Source organism: Phyllopteryx taeniolatus, chromosome 19 (assembly GCF_024500385.1).
Source record: "Phyllopteryx taeniolatus isolate TA_2022b chromosome 19, UOR_Ptae_1.2, whole genome shotgun sequence".
NCBI lineage: Eukaryota > Metazoa > Chordata > Actinopteri > Syngnathiformes > Syngnathidae > Phyllopteryx > Phyllopteryx taeniolatus.
This window is the reverse complement of record NC_084520.1, coordinates 12125372-12153128: the sequence shown is the minus strand read 5'-3', so window position 1 is coordinate 12153128 and position 27757 is coordinate 12125372. Positions and strand designations below refer to the sequence as shown.

General features: G+C 41.5%; 3 protein-coding genes across 7 annotated transcripts in view; 1 reads left to right on the top strand and 2 right to left on the bottom strand.

Moving 5' to 3' along the window:
- Positions 1-2389, bottom strand: part of ccdc78 (coiled-coil domain containing 78) — a 6684-nt gene extending 4295 nt beyond the window's left edge. The window contains 2 exon segments of the mRNA XM_061756934.1: positions 669-1001; positions 2198-2389. Of these exon segments, the coding sequence (XP_061612918.1) occupies positions 669-1001; positions 2198-2389 (525 nt within the window).
- On the bottom strand, positions 1054-27685 carry ift140 (intraflagellar transport 140 homolog (Chlamydomonas)). 4 transcript variants are annotated; one of them, XR_009785579.1, is made up of 32 exons: positions 26597-27685; positions 25523-25682; positions 25192-25413; positions 24805-24926; positions 24591-24721; positions 23751-23926; positions 23577-23668; positions 23381-23487; positions 22525-22667; positions 22237-22440; positions 21856-21928; positions 21542-21633; positions 21340-21467; positions 21144-21261; positions 20445-20566; positions 20227-20362; positions 19921-20052; positions 19730-19765; positions 18898-19112; positions 7332-7509; positions 7038-7228; positions 6442-6537; positions 6238-6370; positions 5680-5823; positions 5399-5527; positions 4859-5041; positions 4583-4786; positions 4111-4320; positions 3857-4020; positions 3471-3612; positions 3107-3354; positions 1054-3028 (listed from the first exon to the last, which is right to left on the bottom strand). XR_009785579.1 is itself a non-coding variant. In XM_061755070.1 (31 exons), exons 2-31 carry the CDS (start codon positions 25667-25669, stop codon positions 3175-3177), a joined length of 4350 nt encoding a protein of 1449 aa, XP_061611054.1. In that variant the 5' UTR covers positions 25670-25682; positions 26597-27685; the 3' UTR covers positions 1054-3174. The 4 variants fall into 4 exon arrangements, 3 of the variants coding, with proteins under 3 accessions (XP_061611054.1, XP_061611055.1, XP_061611056.1); XM_061755070.1 differs by having other exon boundaries at positions 1054-3354; XM_061755071.1 differs by lacking the exon at positions 19730-19765 and having other exon boundaries at positions 1054-3354.
- Positions 7808-17381, top strand: tmem204 (transmembrane protein 204). Of its 2 annotated transcripts, none has more exons than XM_061755084.1 (3): positions 7808-9407; positions 10673-10828; positions 12132-12452. In XM_061755084.1, the coding sequence occupies exons 1-3, from the start codon at positions 9128-9130 to the stop codon at positions 12242-12244; spliced, it is 549 nt and encodes a 182-aa protein (XP_061611068.1). In that variant the 5' UTR covers positions 7808-9127; the 3' UTR covers positions 12245-12452. The 2 variants fall into 2 exon arrangements, with proteins under 2 accessions (XP_061611068.1, XP_061611067.1); XM_061755083.1 differs by lacking the exon at positions 12132-12452 and adding an exon at positions 16339-17381 and having other exon boundaries at positions 8022-9407.
- Positions 27686-27757: the final 72 nt, after the last annotated feature.

The window sequence follows — 27757 nt, the reverse complement described above, 5'->3', positions numbered from 1 at the left end:
TGTCAAATGTAAAAGACATTTATTTTCATTTCATAGGGACTTTGATTTGGGAATTTTATTGTACAAAAATTTGGAATTTGGAGAATGTGATATATAGTTCTGTATATGTCCTGAACTGTTTCGAGTTGGAATGGTTTGCATCGGTTTAGAAATGTGGAAGGAAGACGTAAATATGTGAAATATCTCTCAATTTGGAAATTTTATTTCCAAAATGTGGAACTGTATGAAAACTGGGAATATTTGGAATAGTAGCCTGAACTTGGTGAATTTTTAGAAGTGTGAATAAAATGGTTTGAAAGCTGAACGAGAATGTTTCATTCACTTAAATGTATTTTTTTCTTGTGAAACTGTGGGAAATCTCTTGAGAAATGGGAAAGGGGCGTGGAAATGTGTGCATTGATTTGTAAATATGGGGAATTTTTGGAATATGAAAAATACAAACCCGATTGTCCTGAAGTTTGTCAACATTTGTAAATTGTATTGGTTTGAATGGGTTTGAGAAATGCATCGGGAGAAGCTACATGACGAAGAAGCTTTCAAGGCACCTATAGTGTTTCCAATGCTTTTTTGCTCCTTGTTCAAAGCTGCGAGGTCTTCATGCTGTTAGAATGAGAGTGTCAGTCATTCCTCAAATTTTCCTGAATTCATAAAAAGCGTCACTAGTAGGCCGACACCTCCCCTTGACTCGGCTCTGCAACAAGCTGCCGATGAGGGTCCTCACTCGATCCGGCGCACTGTGAAGATTCGTCCGAGGTGTCCCGAGCCTTCTGGTACGGCTCGGCCAGCTGGCTGCGCAAGGCGTCCTGGGCCTGGGCCAACGCCAGCAGCTCTACACTCGGTTCCTTGCTTTGGGCAAGCTCTTTGTGGTGGGCCTCAGCCAGAGCCAAGTAGTTCTTCTTGAGCAAGGCATACTCTTGGTCGCTGCTCTCTGATTGGAGCTGACTGAGTAAGTTATCTCGCTCGGTCACAAGTTCTGTTATCTCACCTTTTTGCCTCAATATCTAAAAGTAGGAGGGAAGAATCACAGAAGATAAAGTACACAAACTTCATAAATCAGTGTATTCCAACCTTTATTGAGCTAAGGCACATACACTACTAACAAAAAGTTAGGGATGCACAGATACTACATTTTTTCAGGCCAAATACATGTACAAGTAGTTACATTTGCGTATTCACCGATACCAAGTATTACATGATAATGCCATTACAATTCTGATGAAAATGTGTTTCATTTGAATCAAATATTCCTCAGTACAACAAAAACCTTTCCTGAACATTTCACTGAATTGTAACACTTTGTAGAGTAACAACTTGTCATTTCTGAAATTTTAACTTCCACATGCATGTTTTTCTAAGTCATACATTTCACTGAAATGTAGCCTGTAACACAAGGCATTTCAGTTATCTGGTGTCTCGGTCTGAACACTAGGGGCACTATGGAAAAGGAGCACCTAGTTGCCTATGTGTTACTACAAAATAAAGTGAGTACAAAGTAATGCAGTGGTGCCTCGAGATGCACGTTTAATTTGTTCAGTGAACACGCTTTGCATCTCAAAACACTCGTAAGTCAAGGCTCTTATATCTCAAGCCAAGACTGCTTCTTAAGAATACCACAAATAAAACTGTGACAAGACAACTGAAGTGATACTCAAGAAACTTGGTGCTAGCCGGACGGCCCGCAGTCACCTGTTCATCAACCCTTTTGCAGATAATAATGTGCAGTCAGCTAACAAAGTGTTGTCATCTGTGTTTACCTTGAAGTATCGCCACACGGCTGACATGGATCCTACTCCACCTGCTCTGAAGTTATCAGGCTGGTAAAGTGGTATCGGCGTGGTAGTATCGGAGCATTTTTTTAAATATGCTCAGAATATGAGTACACAGAGCTCAGAATCAGTACTGGTATCGGCGTATCCCTAATTATTATCATCTTCTTATTCATTATCATTTCTATATCAACCGATTTTATTTTATTTATTTATTTTTTTACATGAAAAATTAATGTTTCGTTGTCTCTCGTTTTGTTTAAATGTTCAAATCCAATCAATAATACATTAGTGGTAATTGAAGGTAAAGCTTCACCTTTTTTTTTTCTCCTCTTCAAACTGGGATTTCATGTTTATTGTTGTTTATTCGGAGAAGCTCCTCCACAAGCTCCTTTGAGATCTGGTCAGGAAAGAAATAATGATTAGTTTACCTTCGGCGTCTCCTCTTCGCTATGAACCAGCCTGCTGGACAGGTCTGTGTTGGAGGTGGACAGATGGGTCACTCTGTTCTCCGAGTAGTCTACTTTAATGGAAAGTCGCTCACTTTTGTCTTGGGGCTGCATAATGCATAACAACTCAAAATCAGACAGCATTTTGACCTTCTTACTGACTGAACTCAACATTAAGTATACATAGACAATATAATCATGCCGAAACAATCATATCTATATGTAAAATGCTCTACTCACATTTTCCTCTTAAATTTGATCCTTAGCTTGATTTGAACATGACCGAGGCTCCTGTGAGTCCATTTTTACAATTTGTTCAGCAGGTGCTGAAGAGTATTTGACTCACCTTGTATCCGTTGGCCCGAATGTTGCCGTGGTTCAGTACAACACAAATCTTCACAACACCAACAAACCCTCTTTGTAGAAAAGCATCAAAATATTTATTTTCACGCTGTATATTTCACTCAGAGAACAGTGGATTTCATTGTACATTTTCCATATAAAATGTGTACACAAAAGTATTTTTAGGCACATACAATATCATTCAATATTTTCACACACTTGCACAAACTAGCAATACAAGACAAGCTAACAAACAAATCGACTGGTATTGTATATTTTTGTGACTGATGGCGTAGTGGTACATTTGCCTGACTTCGATGCAGGCAGCATGGATTCAGTTCCCACTCAGTGATGGTGTGTATATTGTAGGAATGTCTCTATATAGGCCCTGCGATTGACTGTCAACCAGGTCAGGGTGTAGACCGCTTTTCCCCTGAAGTCAGCTGGGATAGGCTCCAGCGTCCCGTGGCCCTGAACGGGATAAGCGACATAGAAAATTGATGGTTATATTTCATCCATGAGGACATTACTAATAAACTGCATCACCACCATGGCTGTTGTATGTAGACAACAGCGCCACCCAGTGAAACAGTGGGGGGGGAGTCATCGTTGGGATTTTAGGGAACATTCAAGTCCTCCTCCACTTCATCCTCCTCCTTCTCATTGTTTTTGTGGTCCCCAGAATACATAGTGAGGCCCATGTGTTTGTGCATGGCATCCAGGCTGGCTGGTTTAACATAGTATCTGATATTTTGGGATGGTACCACATTTTGGAGCTCCTCCAGCTTGCTGTAGGCCTGGAGAAAGTAGAGGGAAATTAGAGCAATTGCGACTTTTATTGAACTACATTTTGAATGTCTTCAGAAAATACAAAAAATAAAAAAAATAAAATAATAATAATAATAATAGTTACGGCTTTGAAGTTGCCGTGCTGACAGTGATGGTCGATCAGGAAACCAAACACATCCCCGACCCTGACAGCAGCATCCAGCTCGGGCTCCTGCAGTAAGCCTTCACATATGTTCAGTGCCTCCTCACCATCTTCTGCTTTCAACCTGCACACAAAGTCATGGAGAGCGAAAATAAAAAAATAATAATGATAATAAAAATAAAAACAAAAAAATATAGTATATATATATATATATATATATATATATATATATATATATATATATACACACTATGGTGCAAAAGTTTGGGGTCCTTATTTGATATATACAATAGTGTGTTTTCATGGAAACATGCAAATGTCTGGGTGACCCCAATCTTTTGAAGAGGTGTGTTCAGCATAATTCTTACCTGCGTGCATGGATAAACCTCTTAATGAGGGTGATTTTGCGCTGAAGCTCAGCCCTTTTGGCTTCCTGTTGCCCATCTGAGTTTTTCACTTTGGAGTGGCATTTGACCGCCTCACTCAAAGCATCCAGAGCTTTCGCATAGCTCTGATAGTCATCGATTTCCACCTTTAAAATGGTTAAAAAAAAATAAAAATAGGTCTGTATCATTGTACATTGTCAGTCATGTCTAGAATGGAGAATGGAGCACTGTGCTACCTGCGCACGAGTTTCATAGAAGCCAGCAAGCAGGTGCGGTGCTCTCCCTTTTGTGTAAAAAGCAATGATAGTCTTCAAGATCTCCGGATTTTTCCAGTCTACAGACTGGAGGTAATTGGCGGCCATGATGAAAAGCTCCTTCTGACGACAAACGTTGGCAAAAAGTACAATCCTTTCCGTGTCGCCTGATTTGAGGAGTGCCCTCATTGCCTGTTAGGAAAACAAAAACAATATTTTTATTTTTTTTTTAAATGCCACAGTAACTTGGGACATACTTATGAAATATGTGATTTATTCCCACTTCTGCCTACTGACATTTTATAAAATGCACCATAAACTATATATAATAAGATGTTCAAAAAAAAGAATCCAGCTCTGAGAATAAAGTTATTAACACTTTTTTTTTAACTTTAACTACAAATGTTGTGCACATTCCAAAATTCTTGACAAATAACTAAAGAAATTAACTTACCTTGAGCTTGTTTCCGGCCTGTGTGAATTTCTTGGAGGCCAGGTGGTAGTTTCCCTGACGCACACAGCATTCAGCTATCTTCTCCAGCAGCTCCTTGTGAGCCTCTTCAGACAAGTCTTTTGAATCCGTCGCGGTCATTTTCTCAGCAAGCTCCTCTGTGATGGTCAGGTTCTCATTTACACATAACTCCAGAGCCTGAGGGTACTGAGAACATGAACATGGTCAAATGAAAGTCAGTGTATGAAGTCCCTGATGGATGTAAGCAAGGATTGGTACCTTCTTGGCTGCAATCAGCAGCTCCACAGCCCTTTTATACTGGGAATGTTGGATGAAGAACTCAGAGCAGCGCGCCAGGAGGGCAGGGTCCGAGCTTTCATTCAGATCCTCAGCGACCATCTGAAGTGCTGCGAATTGCTCTGTAGCAAAGGCCACTTCCAGAGCTTTGGAGACGTAACCAGCCTACAGAGCCACAGACATAACATGGGCAAAAAATAAATAATTTGTGGGCACACATGCAGATAAAATGCAAAATTGCGGCCACAAAAAACTAATTTGCGACCTTGAATTAGATAGCACATGTGCACAAAATACACATTACCAAGAAGTAGGTGCAGTATAATGTGTTCACAAATGAGTAATTAGTGACCATGAAAAAAGTAACATATGCACGAAATACTAATTTGATGTAACTTTTTGGAGCAACAGAAAACAGCTACAAATGTTCTAATGCTAATTTTATCTAATGCTGCCCTCTTGTGGAGCGCTATGGAATGCATGGAGGAGTGCAAACGAGCTGAGGGGTTCCTGTCGTCATACTTTGTGGTAGAGCGAAACCGCTCGGTCCATGTGGACGCCTTTCTCCTCGTAGTAACAGGCGGCCTCCATCATGTCCTCCGGGTTACTGAGCAGAGCCAGGTTCATCAGCTGGTCATCCAGACCATTCTCCTATTCAGCGATAAGATGAAACACAAGTCAAGAATGTATCAAAATAGCCTCACAATGCTGAGAAATGATGAATAAAAGTGAATCCTTGCCACTGCTCCTCACAATAAAGAAACACCACTCGGTTGTGTGTTAACAGAGAGTCGTGACCTCACTTTACAAAGTCGTATGGCGTTGTTGTAGGCCTGTGCTCGAGTGTAGAAGTGGACAGCTTGTTTGATGTCATCGTGACCCTCGTAATGCCGGGCCAGGTGGTAGGACGCTGCCCTGTCGCCCGTATCGATGGCTATCTCACATGCCTGTTGAACAAATTCATTTCAGGAAAACTAAAACTAAGAGAAAATGATTCAAGAATGATGTTGTCGATACTGAGTGCAAAGTGTGCAAATACACTGCGTGTTGTTGACTGAGCAAGCTCGTGGGCTCGCTTATGACTTACTTAACACAAGTATTGAGTTCACTCGCCTTGACTTGCTTGATTATTGCCACAGTAACCTGGGACTTACTCAAAACGTCTAGGTAAAGACTTGAGACTTCCTTACGACTTGTACTAACATGACTTACAGTACTCCCACCTTGTGACCTCTCATGACAGTTCACTCAAAACTGAGCAATAGTATTTGTGTGTACATTTGTGCTGAATCTCATTAGAGTGTGCATAAACATGCCCAGGCCTATATAATGTTAATACTCTGTACAACCGAATGGGTTACCTTTTCAACATTCCCCGTGTAGCAGTGAACTCGAACTAGAGAGAGGTAATCCTGAGCCGATTCATAGAATTCCAGAGCTGAATCCATTTCCGACTGGCTCTCCAAATACTGGGCCCACCACTTGTAGAGGTTCCTGCGTTGATTGATTATTTGTTGTAAAATGTGTATGCGAATAATCTGTCGGTGTACACTCTGCGGACATACTTGTCTTTCATTCTGTTTACATAGATCTCCAAAGACAAAGGATCATCCTGGAGCATCCTGGGCACATCCACTCGGTGGGTGTCGGATTTTTCATAACTGGAACAATAATTCAACAAATTAGAACGACAATCCAAAAATTGGTTCCTGTAGTACAGTAATAGGGAAAAGCAAAAAAAACAAAAAAAACATGAGTAATTGATGCCCCCCCTTATATTAATTGCCTATATAGTTTAAACCGTAAACATACCATAAACTGTGATACCCAAACCGTTTAATATCATTTTAAACTCATATTACAACATTACCCTTAAAAAAATAATTGCTTACAGATGATTTGATTTTGAAAAAGAAAATGCACCGGAGGTGCGTGCGCATAGAAGACTTTCACTAACAACCCCGGCTAAACTTAGCTCCTCCCTGACACTCGTAGCTTGTCTTTCAGTCTTCAACATAGTTTCTTGACACAATACTAGTTTGCTATTTAGACAGGACTTTGTTGGCGTCTTTGGTCATTTCAGAAAACACACCAATAGGTGAATTTGTGAAAAGTGAAGCGTGAAAATGCAGGGGATTCCTGTAGCACAAAACCTTCTTACTTAGCCAGGGCCAAGCTCTTGTCACCCATGGATTCCAGATAGCGGGCATAATTGTAGTAGGTGGTGCGGAGGTGGATGCGATCATGATTCTCAGCGATTTCTAGCGCCTTCTCACATTGGCCAGCCGCCTGATAGAGATTGTTGAGAAGGTCATAGCGTTGACAGCTCTTGTACAACTTTTCAGCATCCTCCTGTTAGAGGACATGAAGGGAAGGATGACAACTCCATGTTGTGTGTGTATGGAAAGAAAATAATGACAATGTAGGAAATCATTTCAATTTGTTAGTATCCTACCAACATGCCGAGCTGAATGGCCAAGGCCGCTATGTGGGCCTCTGGCTCAGGCTCTGCCTCGGCCTCCTTCAGAGCTTTTGCTGCCCTGGCATCTCCCATATTGCCGAGACACACTCGGGCCACATCCAGCCGGCGGGTTTTCACACACATGCGTGCCATGTTTTCCCATACTGCTTTGCTGGTGAGAAGAAAAGTCATGAAGATGTTAACTGTTTTTGATTAGCCAACAGAGAGAACATTAAAATGAATACAGTGTCCACAAAGTCTCATTACAATAAAAAAAAAAAATAACAATAATACAAAAGCAATTGATGCAATATCAAGTTCGTACTATATACTCAGTGGTTTAAGTTTTAACTAAGCGATGACCGCCAATGCCAGTTGGCATACTAGCGCAACTATGCATGTTTGTTATTCTGACAAATCACTTAATTAGAAACACCAGCGAATAAAATACATGATGTGCGCAGAACCCCAATCGTGAGTTAGCCTCTTTACTATTTTCTTTCTGACATTCTGAAGTAAATCAACAGCCTGAACCCATTTTGTGATTGCTTAAAGTTCATATTCAAGATTCCTTAGCCATCTGTTTCTTATTTGGCTCCCCCTGGCCCCTCCTCGTTGCGTTAGCAGATACAGATGTGTGGTGTTTATTAAAGTTGGGCAACAGGAAATAGCCCAAATCTTTAGGAGCCCATGGTGTACTAGGGGGGCAACAGAGTCCAAGTAAAACTAAAGCAAGCAACATTTGAACCAGATGATCCAAGTTCTCTGCAGGACCTGTCAGAAATAATCAGGCCTTGTATGGATGGACGAAAACAATGAGAGAAATACTTCAGAATGCAGAAGAGCGGCCACATCTAGAGAGCCAGAAAAGGAAAGACAAGAGAAGGAACAGTTCTACATTTGGCCCCTCTTCCCAGCCTCTTTTCCTCTCAGGAAACACATCCTGTTGCTGGCTGACTGTGGTGGCCAACGTGTTTGTTGCACACAAGAGAGGACTTCAAGTGAACGCCCCCCCCCCTCCTCCAGGGCTGCAGACAAAAGAATATACAACAGTGACGTCCAAGAAGGGGGGTCTTTTTGGACATTTGAGTCACACCAAAACCTTGGCATGCTCACACATTTAAAGCGACCGGAGGACGGTTATGACCTGCTGCTAAGGCAAACTGACGAGCTGCATCAAATCAACTCTGAGCTAAAAGCATCTGCTGTGAGGGAAACAGAGAGGGGCATCATTAGAAGGAAACAGAGGGAGGTGGGTTTAGGGGACTTTTTGTTGCAGGCAGTGGAGAGACTATTAGCAACAGTGCAGGGGCTCTTGCCTTTTTTGTGTACGCCGCACACACAAGTCAAGATCATACGTGAAGGAGTGCGAGAGCAAGAAAAGGACCCACGGAGCAACATCCACTAGTCAAGCTGCATCCATCAGGAGCCGGTGGAATGGACCCCGGTGTCTGTTGGATTGATCCGAGCATACCTACAGTGCTGTCAGAAGAGGAAGGCTGAGGGGTTACCGACTCGGGAATGAGGATGAATGGAGATGTTCTTTAGCTAAACGTCAAGACAACACCCTCGCCTATTCTTCATTTGTGTAACTTGCAAGTGATCTGCTGGAGGAGGAGGCGGTGGCAGCGGTGGAGGCGGAGGAGGTGGCGGTGGTTCAGAGGAGCCACGGGGTCCAGGGAGTTTCTCCAGAGGACAGGCGAGGGAGCAGGCAGGACGTGGACGAAGAGCAAGGGTTGGAACCTGAGGGAGAGGGCGGAGGAGGAGGGGTGGCTGGCACCGGGTGTCACATGGCCGTGCAGAGGCTCGTGGCTGCGGCGGTGGCGGTGGCCCTGCTGTCCCTAGTCCTAAACAACGTGGCAGCCTTCACCCCCAGCTGGGTCCTGCAAGCTCTGGAAGATGGGCGCAAGAGGAGCGTGGGACTGTGGAAGATGTGCCCCATTGGAGGGGAGAGGGGTCGGGATGACCTCCAGGCGGGGCGAAGGGCTCAGGGGGCACAGAGGCAATGTGAAGGTTTGGGATGGGGCTCCGAGTATGCTGGCTATCAAGAATCCCGTAGCTCTGTAAAATGTAAGTATTATAAAATATAACCTTAACACTAACCCATCACTCCACTGTGTCTGTTTGGTTGTGCTTTTATGTTTGTTGGTATTCGACCTGGTGGTACGGTGGCGTATCGATTAGCACAGAACAGAGTTTAGGGTTTGACTCTTGGCTCCGGAGTTTTCATGTTCTACCTGTGCTTGAGTGGGTTTTCTCTGGGAAATCCGGTTTAATGAAGACTGTCCATAGATGTAAATAGGAGTGTGAAATTTGGTTTATCGATATGTGCCCTACGATTGGCTGGCGACCAGTCCAGGGTGTACTATGCCACGCTCCCAAAATCAGATGGGATAGGCTCCAACTCACCTGCGACCCTAAAGGGACACGCTGCATCGAAAAGGGACTGATGGGTATTGAAACCTCAAAGCATATTTTCCAAACTACTCAAAACATTGAATTCACACTGCATCAGGTTACACGTTTCATGCATGACGCTGGCATCAGGCCGAAACCTTCAAATTTGACAAATGTAAAAAAGTTTCACAAACCGATACTATTGGTCAACGTGTGTGTTTTAATTTTACAAATTACAATCAATCAAATCGGCTTGCTCTCTTTGACAATGTAGAGTCAATTGCCCAACAAACATGCCATTTGTTTTCCTTACAAGTGATGGTTTTGGAAATACGAGGATTGGATTCTGGCCGATGCCAGCGATAATTAACTTGATTTGGATCTTTGGAGCTTTCACACAGAATGAGCCATTCATGTATTTCGCCTAATAAAGCACCATTGATAAAAGTCCATTCAAGAACAAGTTTGGGAAACTGCATGTCCACTGCCAACTTGGCACAATGGGCAGCATCAAAGTGGTAACACACAAAAAAAAAAAAAAAAAAAGCTGCTACAGTACATTGCAGCAGAGATCAAGTCACATGCAAGTTTCAAGTGAAGTCACATTATTAACGCAGTCTTACCTGCAGTATCTGATCTTCATAAAGAGAGAAGACCAATAGGTCAGATAATGATATCAGCCAATTTATCTAATTATCATCATGTATCAAGTCAAATCCCGAGCCTCTGCAAGTCAAGTATTTTCATTTTTGTCAAGTCACCAATCATCAAAACAGTGACTCGAGTCGACTCGAGTCCACGTAGCAAAGACTCAAAGCTCAAATCTCGGCATTGCAGCACATTGCAGGACAATATGTCAGCAATATGCTTTTTACTTGTTTATGTCAAGCCCATGGATGTTTGGAGGTATAACACGACTCTTCCTGTGGTCTCTCAAGTGCAGTTTGACATGATGCGCGCATGTAACCTGATGGCGACCGTGGCCCTGACGGCCGGTCAACTGATCTTCCTGCTCGGCCTGATGGAGCTGCCCTTTATCACGCGAGAATCTCAGTGGTGGGAGGAGGCCATTGCCGCACTCTTTCAGCTAGCCAGTAAGTACCAATGCTCCATCAACTTGCTGGCCTATGATGCCTGATGAAAATATTGGGGGATAATATAGCTTCAGAAAGGCGAGCAAACATCACTAATTGTCTAGACACTAATTTTGTGTGAAGGATCTTGAAGGTTTGCATAATGCCGAAATGTTATCGCTACTAAAACTCACAACGATATTGTACAGAAAATGGAGGAATGGATGGATTTGTGACTCTCACACATGTTGGGACACAAACATATTGCATCATGCACCACAATAATAAACTGCTTAGATTTGAATATTTTCCTGAATATTCTTTGAGAAAACTTGTCATAATCCAAGGTATATTACATAGTAATAATAATAACTTGGATTCATAAAGCGCCTTTCAGGGGACCTAAGGATACGTATATACTACATATATATCGCCGCTGTCGGGCGGAAACTTCATATGCCCAAATATGGTCAGTTTCATATTTTTTCAAAAGGAGATACTGTTGGTCCCCACCTAGTCTGTTATTTTTTACCCATTATTAACCAATCTTAAGTGTCAAGTCTGGGGGGATGTCAGATCCGGCCAGCCACATCCTTTCATGTGGCCTGCTAAAGCAAATTATGTGCATCTCATCTATTTCATCTTTCTGGCTAAATTATGCACCAAAATTGCAAATTGTCTTCATTTTTAGACACACTGGGATATTGCAAGCATTTTTAGTTACCAAACCCCTTTTTAGTTGAACAAAATATTTTCCTTAACTTTTCATTTCAAAACTAGTTATGCACTTTTTTTTTTTTTTTTTTTTTTTTTTTACATGTAATGAAGTAATGAAGCGATTATACATTGCTATGGTTTCACAGTCATAACGGCCAACTGAGGGAAACCATAACTGCAATGTGGGCCGCGACCAAAATTAGTTGGACACCCCCTGGTCTAGACTGTATTCCTGATTAGTGTGAGAAAATGGATGCAAGTATTGGGAAACGCACAGGAACTAAACATGGAACATGTGATCTTGTTCCCCCTTGACATCCAAAACAGACCAAACTCCTCAAGTATGAGGTTACGGATCGTGTCTGCTGGGGAACGGCCATGGGAACAGAAAATGGCATTCCCCACACTTCCCACAGTCAGAAGCGTACAATTGTCCAAAATCTGAAGAGTTAATATTCAGGATGAACTAGCCCAACCGTTGACTGATGAATTGCTTAATTAAGAGTTGTGTCCCAAGACTTTTGTGGCTCCCATGCATTGTGTAGGGACACTCAGTCACTTGGCTCTGTATCAGTCTGCTCTGGGTCTAAATTTAGTGTTCGTCCAGAGCCCGTGAGCCAGAGCTGCAGCGAGCCAGGGAGCGACTGGTGGGCGCCAGGATATCCCTGCGCAGGACGAGGAAATGTCTGTGACTACCTGTTATGTAAACCCCCGAGATGAAGAAGGAAAAAGCCGGGAGGGGGAATGCACGGGAAAGACACTTTCGACAGTGACTGTGTATTTGTGTTGTATGTGTGTGCACACTGCCTGGAGTCACTTTGTGCATGTTTGTTTCTGACAATGTGTGCGCTGTGATTGGTCTGTTTAGAAGTGAAATGTAACTACAGCTTCTGTCGATGAACTACCCTAATGAAGATTTCTTTTTTTATCATGGGCACTTTTCTTTTCAATGCTTGTTATTATCTGAAGCCCTTGATTAGAGGGTTGACAATCGCAACCACTAACAACAGCAAATTCGCACTCAAAGTCTTCGTGACCTGGACAAAAGATATCCAACATGTCCGCATGTGGATATTTATAGCTTTTACGACAATGGGCAGGGATGATCGATGAGAACGTCTTCATGTATACTGACAAAGCTATACTGACAAAGCACACACCTATTTCCTATCTAAAATTAGAAAGGCTTCCAGGAAACAAATAGGTTACTGTCTGACTATATATGGTCAACAAAGCAGCTTGAGGATGACATACTATGCGAACCAGAGAATGGATATTAATCTTACTATGGATGAAGATGAAATGCTTCCAACTTTGTGGGAAAACATTTGTGGAAGGACCTTTGGGACGAACAAGAACGTACATGGGGAGCCAGGCCCTCTCATACAACATTAAGTTACCTCTGACCTCACAAAAAAAATAAAAAATAAAAAATAAAAAAATAAAGAGTCCAAAACCTTGGAGAAAGTATTTCCAGTGAAAACGCTAAAGCTGCACCCTGGAAAGAACGCCAAAGTTCTCTTTTCACTTCTTGCCGGTGCCCAAATACATTTTCTAAGTGTACCTTAGCATATGATTCTCTGGAATTCTGGAAATAGTATTATTGATTATTATTATTAGTAGTAGTATCATTATTATTATTGTTATTATTGTTAGTATTATTCATTACTCATATGGGGACAATTGCTGTGTAGATAATCAATCTATTATATTGCCAGTCACTTTCAGCTATACACTTTTGTTTTCCGGGCAATTTTGTCTTGAAAAAGACAAATTGTTTTTTGTCTAATTTCTCCCATTTTTAAATAGTAAAACATTAAGAATAAATATCCAAGTAAAGGAGCCTTCGTACAGTGGTGCCTTGACGTACGAGTGACCTTAATGGCGAGATTTACATAAATATCTACTTGATTAATCCTGTTAGGGAAAAACAACCACATTACGGTGCTGCTAGCTTAATGCTAACACATAATGGGAAATGCCACAGACAAGCAACGGATATTCACAAACATTGCAGCAACAGGTATCAATACTTAGAGGCATGTATTCTTTATCCTCTGCAAAAAACACTTACAGTAGTTGAATGAAACTCTTTGGTTTTCAGCACGACTGTATTTTCCTGGCACACGGACGCCAAGTCGCACACCAGGAGACGCAATTAATTAATCCTGATGTGTGAACGGTTTAATTCTTTATATCATGCTATGAGGTTTTTTTTAAATTATTTTTATAAAAGTACAATATCCTAGAGTGCCATTTTACTTGTTAAAAGACACATTACAAACACTTTTGTTGTTTTGGGGACAGGCTGGAACAGATTAATGGCATTTCTATTCATTTCCTTGAGGAAAGATGATTTCAGATATGAGTGTTTGAAGTTACGAGTGTAGTCAAGGAACCAAATAAACTCGTACCTCAGAGCACAGCAGTCTTAATACAAGTACTCGTGAAACGATTTACGGTAGTCCCTACATGAATGGAGATATTTTTACCCCTTATCACCTTCTTTCTCCGGAATGTTTTCATTTTGATAAGTGCCAAACATGCTCGCAGACTGCCGACTTAGAATATTCAGGTCCATTCAGTGACTTTTTTTCCCTTCGCGTTGGCCATTTCACCCCTGGAAGCTGGAATGTGTGTTCTAGTGGCAAAAGTCAAGTCATGTCATAGCAGGTCATGGGACACCTGCTATATTTACAGATTGTCGGGGTAGTTTTTTCACATTGGACAGTCACAAATCAGTTGTTTGCCTGTCCTTACGATTTTTTTTCGTTTGTTTCAAGATGAATCTTATTCAGGCGTTTCTCTGTAACCGATAACATCAAACTTCCAGTACATGTAGGAGCCTCGAAGCCCAGGGTGTGGAGGGGTGGGAAGGAAAGATGGAAAGAGGAAGACGGGGAAGGAAGCTGACGAGATAAGTGTGTGCCAAAAAGGGGTTCACACAGCCCACCCTGGCTGCAACCTGGACAGGAGATTATTCATTTTCTTGGATGAGGAGCCAGGCGGGTTAAACACCAAAGCCACTGAGCAAACAGTGCCGTGTTCCAATTTGAGCGGTTGACACACACTGATATGCAGACACTATTATTCACATCCTCACTTCAAACAATGACAACCATCTTAGTGCAGAGGTAGGTGGGTGGGGGGAACTATAAATGAACTCCAAGCTTCAATGCAGGAAACTGGTTCATCTCGACTATCCACATTTCCAGTGATTATTTTTGGGAACTTTTAGACAGCGGAACACTGAGCATTGCAAAATTTTGCACATGTAGTACTGGCGAAACTACTGAACGGTTCAATGCAGGTTTTATGAATGGATGGGGTCTTCATAAGATAAATGTGCGGGCAGGAAAGGTGTGTGTTACGGAGACGTGCTGATACAATTCAAAGAATCAGCATGAAACTGAAGAGCGAAACCAAAAGTTCCTTAGATCATGAATTCTAAGACAATGCCTCAAAAGTATAAAGAAGACAAAACACCGCAAAGGCTTTTTTTTAGAGCGCATTATTATTCCCTGATATTTTTAGAGCATGCCGGTTTTCAAAGCCGTTATATGCCTAAAGACCAGTGAAGGAAGGGCTTTAAGACCTCTTTTTCTATATATTACTCATGTGAGTAATAAGCCCGTTATCCGAATTTGGTTTAAGTCAGCATAAATCAAGGCCAAATATGCTTATTCTTTGTCTGCCAATATTTTTCTTCTTACGAGGCAGTCTTTGTGTAAGAACATTTTACTTGCTTTGAGCATTTTTCCTGAAAAATCTTAAGGTACAGTAACATTTTATTGAGATTTAAATTTAGGGGTTGAGGCAATGTTGATTTGTTTTAAAGGCCAAGTCACATTTTCCTGTGCTATTGACAGATAATTTTGCTTAAACTAAGCAATAAATTCCTCATTTCATTCCTTTCTTTTTTGTCTTTTTTTAGCCCAGAAACTGCAGTGTACAATAGTAACATAGTTAGTATGGCTCAGATATATTTTAGGAATTTTTCCTGCTAAAATTATATCAAAATAAATTGTAGCACAATGTTCATGCAAGGACCTCATAGGTCACAGATGTAACGATTTAAAAAAAGAAAAAAAAAAAAAAAAAAGATCACACAAGTCCAACAACAAACAGGTTAGAGCAGTGGGGAATGTGTAATCGTATGGGTGGAGGATTTCTGGAATCAAACACAATGCGACAGTAAAAATAGCCATCAATGAGTAACCATGTAAATATCAAACATCAAAATATGCAGCCAGTGGAATGTTTGCAATTGTTTGTTTTTATGTTATTATGGGGTTTATTCAATTGGGAGACAGTTTTGTCCCAAAGTAAATGTCAGGATATCATTAGAGTACACCACTCACATTTTTGTAAAGATTTGATCATATCTTTTCATTGGACAACACTGAAGAAATGACAATTTGCTAGAATGTAAAGTAGTCAGTGTAAAACTTGTCTGTCCCCCCCCCCCCACCACACACACACACACACACACACACACACACACACACACACACAAAAAACTTAACACAGAGCCATTAATGTCCAAACTGCTGGCAACAAAAGTGAGTTGACCCCTGCAAAATATCTGTGAAAATGTCCCAATTGGGCCTCATTAGCAGTTTTCCCTCCCTGATATCATGTAACTCATTAGTGTTACAAGGTCTCAGGTGTGAAAGAAATATTGTGCTTGAACACTGAACCTATGAGTCACATTTGGTTGCCCAGCCATCATGGAAACAATACTGTCCATCATTTTTTGCAAACTTGCCTCGCTTGCTAAACTAATTCACTGGTGTTTCTTTGCTAATGTGCAGGTTTTGTCCTGGTGATTGGACTTGTGACCTTCTACAGGATCGGGCCTTACACACATCTGTCTTATTCCTGCTACGTGGACATTGCCGCGTGCCTGCTGGCTACCACGGCGGCGGCCATGCTCATCTGGAACATTTTACACCGCCGTGACGATTGCCTGGCGCCGCGGGTCATCATCATCAGTCGTTCGCTGACGTCGCCTTTCCACCCACGTCTGGACAATGATTACGTGGACTCACCGTGTTGAGCAGAAAACCCTCGGACAAGACTGGTCAATTTTATTAAACGGGTTTCCCATGGCTCAACATACATCCACCTGCATGTGTTCAATTTCATAATCCACAACTCATGGATGTCAGGTCACCAAGTAAATCTTTTCTTTGGAGATATCTGATTCATTGGTGGCTAAATACGGAGCTAGATTTGGACCAGGACACTGTCATGCCTGCCAAGCAGAAGATCAAGCTGGACCTTGATTGTTATATATGCACTTATTCAAAAGTCCTTTTCCATTACTATGAATTGGAGTTGTGAAAGAACAAATATAAATCATAATAACAGAATACCTCGTTTTTCCTGTCATTTTGAAGCATATCTAAATGTAATGTTGATATATCTAGTCGGTAAAAATATTAGTTTTCCAAGCAAAGCTTCTCAGTGGGTCAATGCAATATTTAATAGGAACCTGCAATTTAATACAATTAAAAATAAAGCAAAAGGGGGATATTTACTCTTTGCTTTCTGACTACATGCACTTCTATATAAAAGCAGGCAACAACTGAAACTCACACACACACACACACACACAATACTTTTTGCAAACCATGTAATCCACTTAGAGGTCTGCTTGATTGTGGTACATCCATATACTAATTGAATAACGGTTAGCTGTATTAAAACACAGTGCTATCATTGAGATGTAGTAATACTTTGGATTATTATATCATACATTTGTAAAGAGCCCCTGTGGATCTTCCACACGTTCTTACACAGGGCATAAGTAAAAATAATACATCTAAATTCAATAAATCTCAAATTCAATCACGGTGGTTGTCTTGTTTTATCATTCTACATATTTTTTGTCATTGTATCTTCTGTTGTGATGTCTTTGTACATTACACAGTATTAGATGTGTATATATTACCATTTATATTACCAGGCCACCACCTCTGTAGTTTCTAAATTCTAAATTTCGACGTGATGGCTAAAAGACAGTAAGCAGGCGATAACCCTGCAGCCAAGGACGACATGAATTAGAGGAAATAGCACAGTCTGGAATACAGACATTCCAGCCTGTATCTGATATTGTTGCCTCGTTCCGAGGATTTCTAGCAAGCATTTTAACAATGACATTAAGCCTCAATGGAACATAGCCAATTTGCGTGTGCACCTTTTTGCAATATTTCATACAAAACACTTGAATGTTGAATGAGCTGGATTAGTTTCTGGATCACTAGCCAGAGTCAATTAAGAATCAGGGACACAGGGTAGTGGGTACGGGTGGACGTTTTCATAAATCCAACACAATGTCGATCTTTTGAAAAGCAGTAAAAAATAGCCATCAATGAGGAACTCCGTAAAGCTGTCATCAGATCATGGAACATCCGGCTAGCGGGATGTTTTCCCACATGATTGTTTCAATGTGAAATGACTTTTTGTTCAGGTGTAAGCAAAGCAAGAGTCTACTAGAGAGCACTGAGTCACGCATTCCACTGCCATTAATATCACATGTTGATGGAAGTCTCCCAAGGACACACACACAAGGACACGCGTACTGCACGTACAGTCCACACATTTTTTTAGTCACCTTGTGTTTGGAGGAATGGAAAGGGCACACTGGCAATTTCTTAATGAATTGTAAATTAAATGCTATTGGATCATCTTTTCAAAATAGTAGGGTTTCTGCTTTCATAGTGAACAATCTGACAAGGAACGTCCTGATGTGATATATACACTACTCACAAACATTTGGGATATTCAACTTTTGGGGGAAATTTCAAGATGAACCGAAAATGCACTTTAACTTTAACAGGAGAACTTAATTTGACCTTCTCTAAACTTTTGAATGCACGTCCAACTATTTAATGTTTTAGTGCTTTTTGCACAACTTGCTGTTCTCTGACAAGGGGGGGGGGGGGGGGGGGGGGTTTAATCACACGGATCAAATTTTATGTCTCCTGATGTTAAAATGTGAACAACATGATAAAGAGGATTATTTAAATCCTAAATCTCATTGAACCAAGAAATGTATTGGTGGCGTGCATTTAAAAGTTTTGAGAAGGTCAAATTAAGTTGAACTGTTTTGCCACTCTGAATGGACTGAGTCACTTTGAGGAGGTACTTTGTGAATAAAAAAACAACCTCTCGTGCTTGGAGACTATTGTGGAGAACACCAGTGTCAAGGCCGGATGTAACAATGCTCTCTCCCTGTTGGTCTTTAGGTGAGTCTTTGAACTAAAGCCCTTGTGGTTTGGACAGCTGAGGAACACGATGACCGGATAAAAGTAGAAAGTACACACTGCAGATAGATAGCACTGAGTTGACCGAGTGTGACTTCTTACCTCTTGATGAGTTTGATGGACTTGAAGGCTTCGTCCATGTGGCCGACGGTGAGGTAGAAGCTGAAGTTGAGCATGGCGTCACGTGTGGACTTGTCACAGGTCTCCAGGCCTTCAAAGTCTCTGAGTGCACGCCTGGAGACCATTTGGGGGAAGAGGGCAACAGACCCTCGTGATGGCTGGCTCTGGTTTGCAGGCGCCGATGTGGCGGAAACCTCCTTTAGAACACGAGCAATACGCATGTTGTGAAGCTCCGATAAGGCAAATACAGTGCCATGAAAAAGTTATTTACCCTTTCTCAAATTATTTTCTTTTTTTTTTTTTAAGTTAGCACACTTTGTTTGAGAGCATCAAACAAATGTAAATATCAGACAAAAAAGGACGTTTTTAAATAGTGATTTTATTTATTAGTAAGTTAAAAAAAAAAAAAGCTATTCAAAGCTACGTGGCCCTGTGTGAATAAGTAATTGCCCCGTAACACCTAATAACTGGTTGGGCCACCCTCAGTAGCAACAACTGAAATCAAGCGTTTTATATAACTGGCAATTAATCTTTCCCATCTCTGAGGGGATATTTTGGCCCCCTCTTCCTTTCAGAATTTATTTCATTTTTGAATAAGGCTGTAACACAACAAAATGGGGGAAAAAATTGAAGTCCTGTGAATACTGTCCGCATGCACTGATGTATAGCTTAAAGGAATGGGTAGGAGTCAAAGGAAACTACAAAACATGGATTGATTGAGAGCCAAAGGTATTCACCACACTGGGACGCGTTTGTGCTGCTGGGAATCAAAAATGTTTAGCTTTCTGGAGGAAGGGCACAGGCAGGCACTTACTTCTGATTGAAAGAGACCAGCCCTCCGAAATAATAGCTGGGATGCGTTAGACCAAACAAAGTTGCATATTAGAGTGGTGGTGGTGGGTGCAAAGGAGAATATAGGTTTAACTAAGTGTTCCAGAGAGAGGCTACACGTGTCAGGCAGAAACAAATGATGAACAGACTAATAAGAGAGCTGTCCAGCCTCACCTTGCAGCTGAAATAATAGTAAGGCACATCAAGAGCAAGGAGGGCTTGCAGGCCTGCTGGTTTGGGGTAGCAGTCCTGCAAGAGGAGGCCATGTTCTTGAGTACAGAAGAGGGTAACCACTGACACATCCACCTGAAAAGTCAAACGAAGCACATGCAGTTATGAGCAAACTGCTACTGAGTAATATCATCAACATTAAACAATGTATACAGATGTATTTTATTATTTCTGACCCTTCATGTTTTGTATGTAATAGGGTGCAAAAAAGCTACTTTAACCAGAGGATTATGTCAATGTTGACTTTACCGTATCCCAGTAACCAGAGGATGAGGTTTCAGAGCTGACCGGCACGGTCTCGCTCACAAAGAGTCGAGGTTCACTCTCGTCCCAGAAGTGAGATACAGGGCATCGGCCGCTGAGCTCGCTCTCCTGAAACTGCTGTCTAAAGCACAAGAGAGGTGGAACCTTTACAGAAGCAGGTTTTTAAATAATAATAATAATAATAATAAGGCACCTTCACTTACCTTTCGCTGTCTTCAGGCTGTGAGATACCACTGGATGGTCTGCCAGTGAAGAAGTCAAAGTGTGTCACGGTGTCCATTTCAATGTCATAGAAGTACACTTTCTGGTCGGGTCGACCATTAACCTAATAAGAATGAGAGGTAGAAATAAATTTAGAGACGAAAAATCAGGAAAAATATACTTGAGACAAATAGTTAAAGACTGGGCAGTTGTAACTGTTGTTGTTTTCGAGTGGACACCTAAATTATTATTTCACCCTCTTACAGGACATACTTTTTAAAAACATCATGGATGTATTTCAACACGTAACTGTTGGTATTGTAGTGTCTGTGTGTTCGATATGTGCCTTTAAGAGGCGGGGCCTGGTGGAGAGGCGCGTGTCAGCTGTGCGTGTGAGTGTGGCTGACAAGCAGCTTCTGCGTGAGTGTGCTCATTGTATATATGTGTTTTACTGTTCCCTCAGCATTCAATACACAGCTTAATCCTGACTGTGGCTCCCCTTTCCCAGATGTGAGGGCTTTACAGTAAGTATATACTATAAAAACACACAAAAAAATCTGTGATATAGCGGGGGCGTAAACTATGAAGCGTAATATAACGGTGGGGAAATGATCTGTATTAATAAATTACATGGAAAAGAATGAAAAATGTGGAGTCAGAGTTAAATAAATGGAAAAGGAGAGTGGCTGTTGTTCATTCACCTGTGTGATTAAGATGCTGACTTGGCTGCCATTGGCGTTACACTTGACCGACCGCAGGGCACCCAGATTGGGAATCAGGTCAGCCAGGTTCTTGGCATTGCAGTGAGCTTTAGCGTCTCTATAAACACACATATTCTTCTAAATAAAGTATAGACACAGAAGTGATTTAACTGGAGTAAGGTCAATGTTACTAAACCTTCGCGTGAGGTCAAAGACTCTGATGTGCGACGTATCTGTGCCAACCACCAGGTAAGACTGGCACACATTGAGGAGCACTGGGTTGCCTTCTGCCTTGGAGAAAGTCAAGAGCTGTTTCACTGTACCCTAAATATGAGATATAAGATGAGTTGGCTAGGGTTGAATTCAGTTACTAAATTACTTAACCAAAGTCAACAAACCTGTGGTGTCCGGATCTGGACTCTGTTAGGTTCCACCGTGTACAGGTTCTCGCCATGTACGGCTACTACGTGGGAGTCACAAGGGAATGATCCTGGGGAATAAGCAGAGAAAAAATAAATAAATACAAACAAGACATCGCTTTTAAAAACTGTTTGTGAATATTGGTAAAAAGAAAAATTGGGATTTGGATTTACAACTGCTTAACTCTCGCATCACTCACAAAATTATGTGGAGAGATAAATAACCGGTGAATGTGTCAAGACGTCATTTGGACTTTTGAGTGCACCTTCAGTTGGTGATGTAGTAGGCATACCTTTATTGTGCAGAGCTGCCCCCGACATCTCAAACACGGTGACCTGTTTGCCGCTCCAAACTGTTGCAGAATCCTGTCGGGGCGGGCACATGAATAGAATCAACGTGACACTTTTGAAAGCATCTGGATTAAAGTTTCAGGTCCTGAACAAATAGTCTGCATCCAAGCTACTGGGGGTTGCGCTACTAAAGAGTTATTTTTTTGTCGATTTTTCAGTAGTGCAATTAAAAAATATTTCTAATCTGTTTTCACTGATGATGGACAGCTCATACACTAAATTTACTCAATACAATACTTGTCATTGGCACAGCCAGGTAACAACATCAACATTCCATGCCAACATCACATTCAGTTTGATTGCAAATGCCCTTCACTGCTTACCTTGGTCACACAGACCCCCTTGATGTGCATTTCGGACTGCAGAGCTAGGTGCAGTCCTGTGTGGAACTGGGTGATGCTGAGCTGGGTCGGCGTCAACTGCACCGCTGCCACCTGCTGGCTACAGTGGGCTGACATCACATGCTCGTGCAAGATCACCACCGTGTTGGAATTGTTGGCAGCCAGCAGATTCAGACTGGAGCCCCACTGAAACGTGAAAAAAAAAAAAAAAAAAAGTATGTGTCAGGTATTTATCGACACACAACAGGACGAAGTGCGTTAGGATTGTACCTGCAGTTGAGTGACGTTCCCTTCTATTTCTGTGGGTGTCTGTAGCTTCCACTGGGCTTTGGTGTCACCTCTGCTGCGGTCCAGATGGACCGCCATCTTCCACATTGCTATGCGTCCGTGACTGGTCCCAGCAGCCAGAATTTCTGGAAAAGTGGAGGGTAATAGGAAATACGAGCTGACAAATTGCAGTGATATGGTAGTATTATATACAGTATACTGTATGTATAATATGGGTATATTATAATTGAGCAACATGTCATTGTTTCTATTTATCCACTTTCTAAACCTGCTATCCTCATTAGGGTGGTGGGCAGTAACGCGCTACATTTACTCCGTTACATTAACTTAAAGGTCCCATGCCATCAATAATTTTTTTTTTTTTTTTACTTTTTATAATCTTTGATGTCTTCCCATTAGGTTTGCAAGATAATTTGGGTTGAAAATGGCCAGAATGTCCTTTTTCAAGCTATTCTAGTTGGGCTTTTCACCTGGCAGGTGAAACAGCCAGATTTTTCATTCATGTGCAACATGCAAATAAGCTTTGCTCTGATTAAGTATCATTGTAAAGCACAATTGCCAAGTGTTGGATTGCTTGCCCACTAATAGGGCACGTGAACTGAAATGACAGTTGGCGACTCACAATCCCACAGAAGAATAGATGTGGGGGAAATTATAAGAGAGGAGGATATTTTGGAGGGTGGTCCTGGCACTGCGCTCCCATTCAATCACTTCTACTTGACAGCCGCGCCACGTTCATCACATTTTGGCAACAATGACCACAGGAATCTAATCATTCTATAGAGAGTAATAAAGTGCAATCAATGAGACAAACTAAGTCAAAGTTCGAAATACTTACCTTTCCCTGCACAGTAGGAAACACAGTTGATCATCTCGCCCCTCTCAAAGCCCAGAGTCTCGTCAAGAGACAATGCGTAGTTTTCATTTCGCTCAAGATCCCAGAGCCTACAAAACCAAATCAGGCCAGACCATTTTGTCAATGGCGAGTAAGTGGAGTATTTGTGCTTCAGTTCTTGAGCATACGGTACACCAACCTGATGAGTTGCTCCCCTGTTGCTGTGATAACGAGACCATTCTGGGCCCACACGATGTCGACGCTTTGGCCACTCTTACTGCTCAGTTTGACCTTGAAAAGTACGTTTATAGGAGATCGATGCATCAAATGCGTGTAGGTGATCTGAAGGTAGTTTTCTGTCTGTTGAGCGCACCTTTTGGAATTCCTGGGCATCCCCCTCAGGTCCAAGAGTGTACTGTGACAGCATCATAGTGTCAGTGATCACAGTAAGTGACTCCCTGGTCTCCAGGTAGAACATTTTCTTGATGGCGCCGTTCGTACTGAGGAGCAAGCTTGTTTTGCCATGCTCGTCCACGCTGTGTACCTTACCTATACAACAGGGATGCTTCAGATCAGTGGTTCTCAAACTGAACGGTCCAATTCCCTCTGCCTTTGCTTTGGTCTAGTTAATTACACTTAATCGTGTACCATCACATAAATTACAACAATAAAGTCCAATTTTTTTCAAGAATATAGTACTATTTTTTAGAGAACAAAGGAATCCTTTCCAAGAATAAAAGGCATAATATTACAAGTTTTTAAATTCACTTAAACTAAAAACTATAAAAACTATGACTGTAATATTATGACATTATCTTGGAAAAATACAACTTTATTCTTGCAAGATTCTTTCTTTTTATCATGTCTTAGTTGAAAAAATACAACTATATTCTCACAACGTAAATCTTTTCTAAAAAAAAAATTAAAAAAACAACAAATAAAAAAACAAAAATCTGGATTTGTTATCCCAATCAGAATGTGTGACTTTCATTGCATACATGGTAGTGAAGTTTAACTAGTGTTAGGATTATGAGGTGGTCCTTGGAAAAATGTATACCCTGTAAGGGGTCCCTGGACGTCTTAGACAGATGAAAGATGCTTTATTTATCCCGATGGCTAAACTCATTCGTCCTTCCAAAAACTCACATTGCTCACTTCTAAAGAAAAAGGCATTCCACACACCTTAAAAACTAGAGACTCTTCCCTTCCTTACCATCTGCAGTGCTGACGTAGAACGCAAGGCCCTCCTGCGGCCCCATCTTGAGAGGCGCTCCCTTCCAGCTGAACATGTCCAAAGCGTTCTCATCTCCGCTCACAGATGCGCGAGCCAGCATTTTCACGTCACTGTAAAATAAATTACTTTTTACAATTGACAAAAATACATAATTTTTTCGACCAACTGTTGGTTATCTGTCCTGTTTACTCACTCTCCAGGAGAAGAAGGTTTGAATATGCAGCAAGTGAGCAAGGAGTTATACGCATGCTTCACTTGGTGGTTCCCTTGAAGTCTCCCTCTGGCATCCACCTTCCAAACAGCTAAATCTCCACTCTGACGTTCGATAAAAGCAATGGAGATTTTTATTTATGCGCTATAGGGCAGTGGTCCTTAACAGTTGTCACCCTGGGACCCGTATTTTCCTATTGTTGCTAAGTCATGATCCTCTTTTAAAGAAGCTTTAAAACGTATTGTTCAGATAGTCTTGGAATATTACAGTATTTAGTATATGACATTTTTAAAAACATGTCCCAACTCACCAGTTGAGAATTACTACTTTACAGACACAACAGTTCTCAGTGCTCTATAAGACACTCACCTGGTCCCCAGTTACCAAGCGACTTCCCGAGCTACTCCATTCCAGCAGTGTGATGCGTGCTGCGTGTGTGCTCGGCAGGACATTTTGATCTCCGGAAGGGTGCGACAGAAGCAGCACCTCGCCATTCTCCCAGCCCAGAGCCAACACTGGCTTTATGGGATGCCAGCAAAGCATTGCAGGCCGGTGAGGACGCTCAACGTGGCAGCTCTCCACATGCTCTCCCTGCATATGGATAGATATTTGTTTAGAAGGGTAGAAAGGCAGGGAGACAGATAGACAGACAAGATATTTAGTAGCTATTTGACAATTTCATAATCATACTCCTGTGTACCTGCTGCAAGTAGATGTTTACATTTCCCCCAGTGGTCGAGTTACGCGAGGCCACAGCCAGTATGGACAGAGCCGAGTGCCACATCAACTGAGAGGGCTCCGCACTGTTTTCAGGGGTCTCAACACGGTGGTCGAAATACACCGCCATGTCCTCAGTGTACCTAAGCGGGTGGGGCAGAGATGCTAAATGACAGTATTTGCAGGGGGTTTTGTGCATGTACAATTTGGAAGTGGCCGCAATTCCGGCATTATGCTGACGGGATGTCAGTGTATCAGAAACAGTTGGAAGTCTCTCCTAAAACCATCGACGAAGAAGTGAAATTTTCATTCCCGAATGAACAAACTGGTACCACCTCTGCCTCAATTTTAGCCAGGAAAAATTATCTGATTTGTAACAACAACAAGGAATACACACACACACCTGAGTGTTGCTTGATGAATTGTGATTTCATGTTGACATGTACTGTCAATCCATTTAAAATTCCACTGATGCAGCAAGTTTAAACATACTTAAGTAAATTGAGAGTTTCTGTACTACTGCACTGTATATTGAATAAATGTTTTCCACCCATCTACAGTATTTTTAGGTGAGCTGGAGCCCATCTCAGCTGACTTAGGGCGAGAGACAAGGCACACCCTGGACTGGTCGCCAGCCAATCGCAGGGCACATGTTGACGAACAAAGTTTTCACACCTATGGACAATTTAATTGACTGACACAATGACTTTATTGCTTTGCACTCATGGGGCTTGTTAGAGTCGCCTTACTAGTGGCACTTTAACGACTCAGTAGGAATTTTCGCCGGCTTATGATTCAATGTTTTAATGCACAATGTTGACTGACTCACAGGACTATAGTGAACCATATTACGTGTAAAAAGATTTTTTACGCGAAAGTGCTACTGCGTTTCTGTGCATCGTTTGCAATGTAAAGTGGCAAAAATCATGTCTTCTCTAGTTGTCTAACGACAAATGTTTCACAGAACTTTTGTTTGCACGTAGGATCATTTGGACGAGCACTTACAGATTGTCATTTGTCTTTTTTTTTTTTTTACACAGATGGCAAATAAACATACCCTCGGTGGCGTTTTTTCCTTCCCAACGGTGCTTCAGAGGTGATCTTCGTGTTCGTTTTGAAGAAGTCTACATCGAGAGCGCTAGCTTGACAAATGCTCTCCAGGCGGCATCCATTTTGGATTTCCCCACCTCGGCTAACTTGGATACATTATCCAAATCTAGCCTAAGCCTTCAGTGACGGCCTTCCAAACAACAGGAAAGGACGGATAATTTTGAAAAAGGTTTGCCGATACTGTATCACTAAATTATCTGTTAAATTTTCCAGCTGTTCATGTGAAAATGTTTAAGCTCTTTTGTGGCTACGAGAGCGTCCCTGACAGTTGCCCCTGACAACCTCCGAGGTTGAACGAGGCGGTGTTACGGAAATTATCGAACATTGCCGAACTGTGACGTATCACGTTCCGCTGTTTTTCGAAAAATTGTTTTTAAAAATGAATGAATAAATTTGAAAAGATTAAAAACTTGGTCTTGTCAATTTTCACGATATTGTTCAGCAGTACAGAGGTCGTCAACTGTTGTTTCCCCCAAGTTATTATAAGAAAACATTAAGAAAAATGAAGAAAAAGTAATGTTCTAGATTCAAAAATAGCGTTTGAAAACATGCCTATCATACGGAAATAGTCCAAGAACTGTCTGTTTCCACCACATTTGCACAGGTTCCGCACAAACATGCACCAGTTGGTATTTGAAGGGTCATGGAAGAATCCCGAAACAGTAAAGAAAAAATAAATAAATAAAAAGCCACGAGAATGATGATACATAAATAGGAAATCACATTGTTTCATAGGACCCAAAAAAGTGGTGTAAAAAAAATACTTCGCCTTTTTCTCTGAAATATTGATTAATGCCAGACAGACCTAAATAGTGATCAATGCCAGACAATATGTAATTCTCTTTGTTTAGTTTTAAAGTAAAGTTTAATTGGGAGAGAACTTGAAGAAAGCACTTGGCCTCTTTTTTTGAAGAAATGTTCACTGCTCCTTGTTGTAAAGTTCCCCAATACCATAGCGAGCCCTTGTAAGAAAATTAACAACTTAAGATAAAAAAAAAAACATCAAATAACAAAATCGGCTAAGTGATGGTTCCTATCTCGAAAAACTCGGGTACCAATATATCTGCAAGACGCTGTTAGTGCCTCGCTAGTTTCCTTTCGATCTGCA

Bases quoted from the DNA above. Each gene is read 5' to 3' on its own strand.
- tmem204 (XM_061755083.1), top strand. From the start codon at position 9,128: ATGGCCGTGCAGAGGCTCGTGGCTGCGGCGGTGGCGGTGGCCCTGCTG. The intron at 9,408-10,672 runs GTAAGTATTATA...TGGTCTCTCAAG, and splicing joins ATCCCGTAGCTCTGTAAAAT to TGCAGTTTGACATGATGCGC. The intron at 10,829-16,338 runs GTAAGTACCAAT...GCTAATGTGCAG, and splicing joins CGCACTCTTTCAGCTAGCCA to GTTTTGTCCTGGTGATTGGA.
- ift140 (XM_061755070.1), bottom strand. From the start codon at position 25,669: ATGGCGGTGTATTTCGACCACCGTGTTGAGACCCCTGAAAACAGTGCG. The intron at 20,053-20,226 runs GTAAAGTCAACA...TTGACTTTTCAG, and splicing joins CCTCTGGTTACTGGGATACG to GTGGATGTGTCAGTGGTTAC. The intron at 4,787-4,858 runs GTACCAATCCTT...TCATGTTCTCAG, and splicing joins TGCTGATTGCAGCCAAGAAG to TACCCTCAGGCTCTGGAGTT.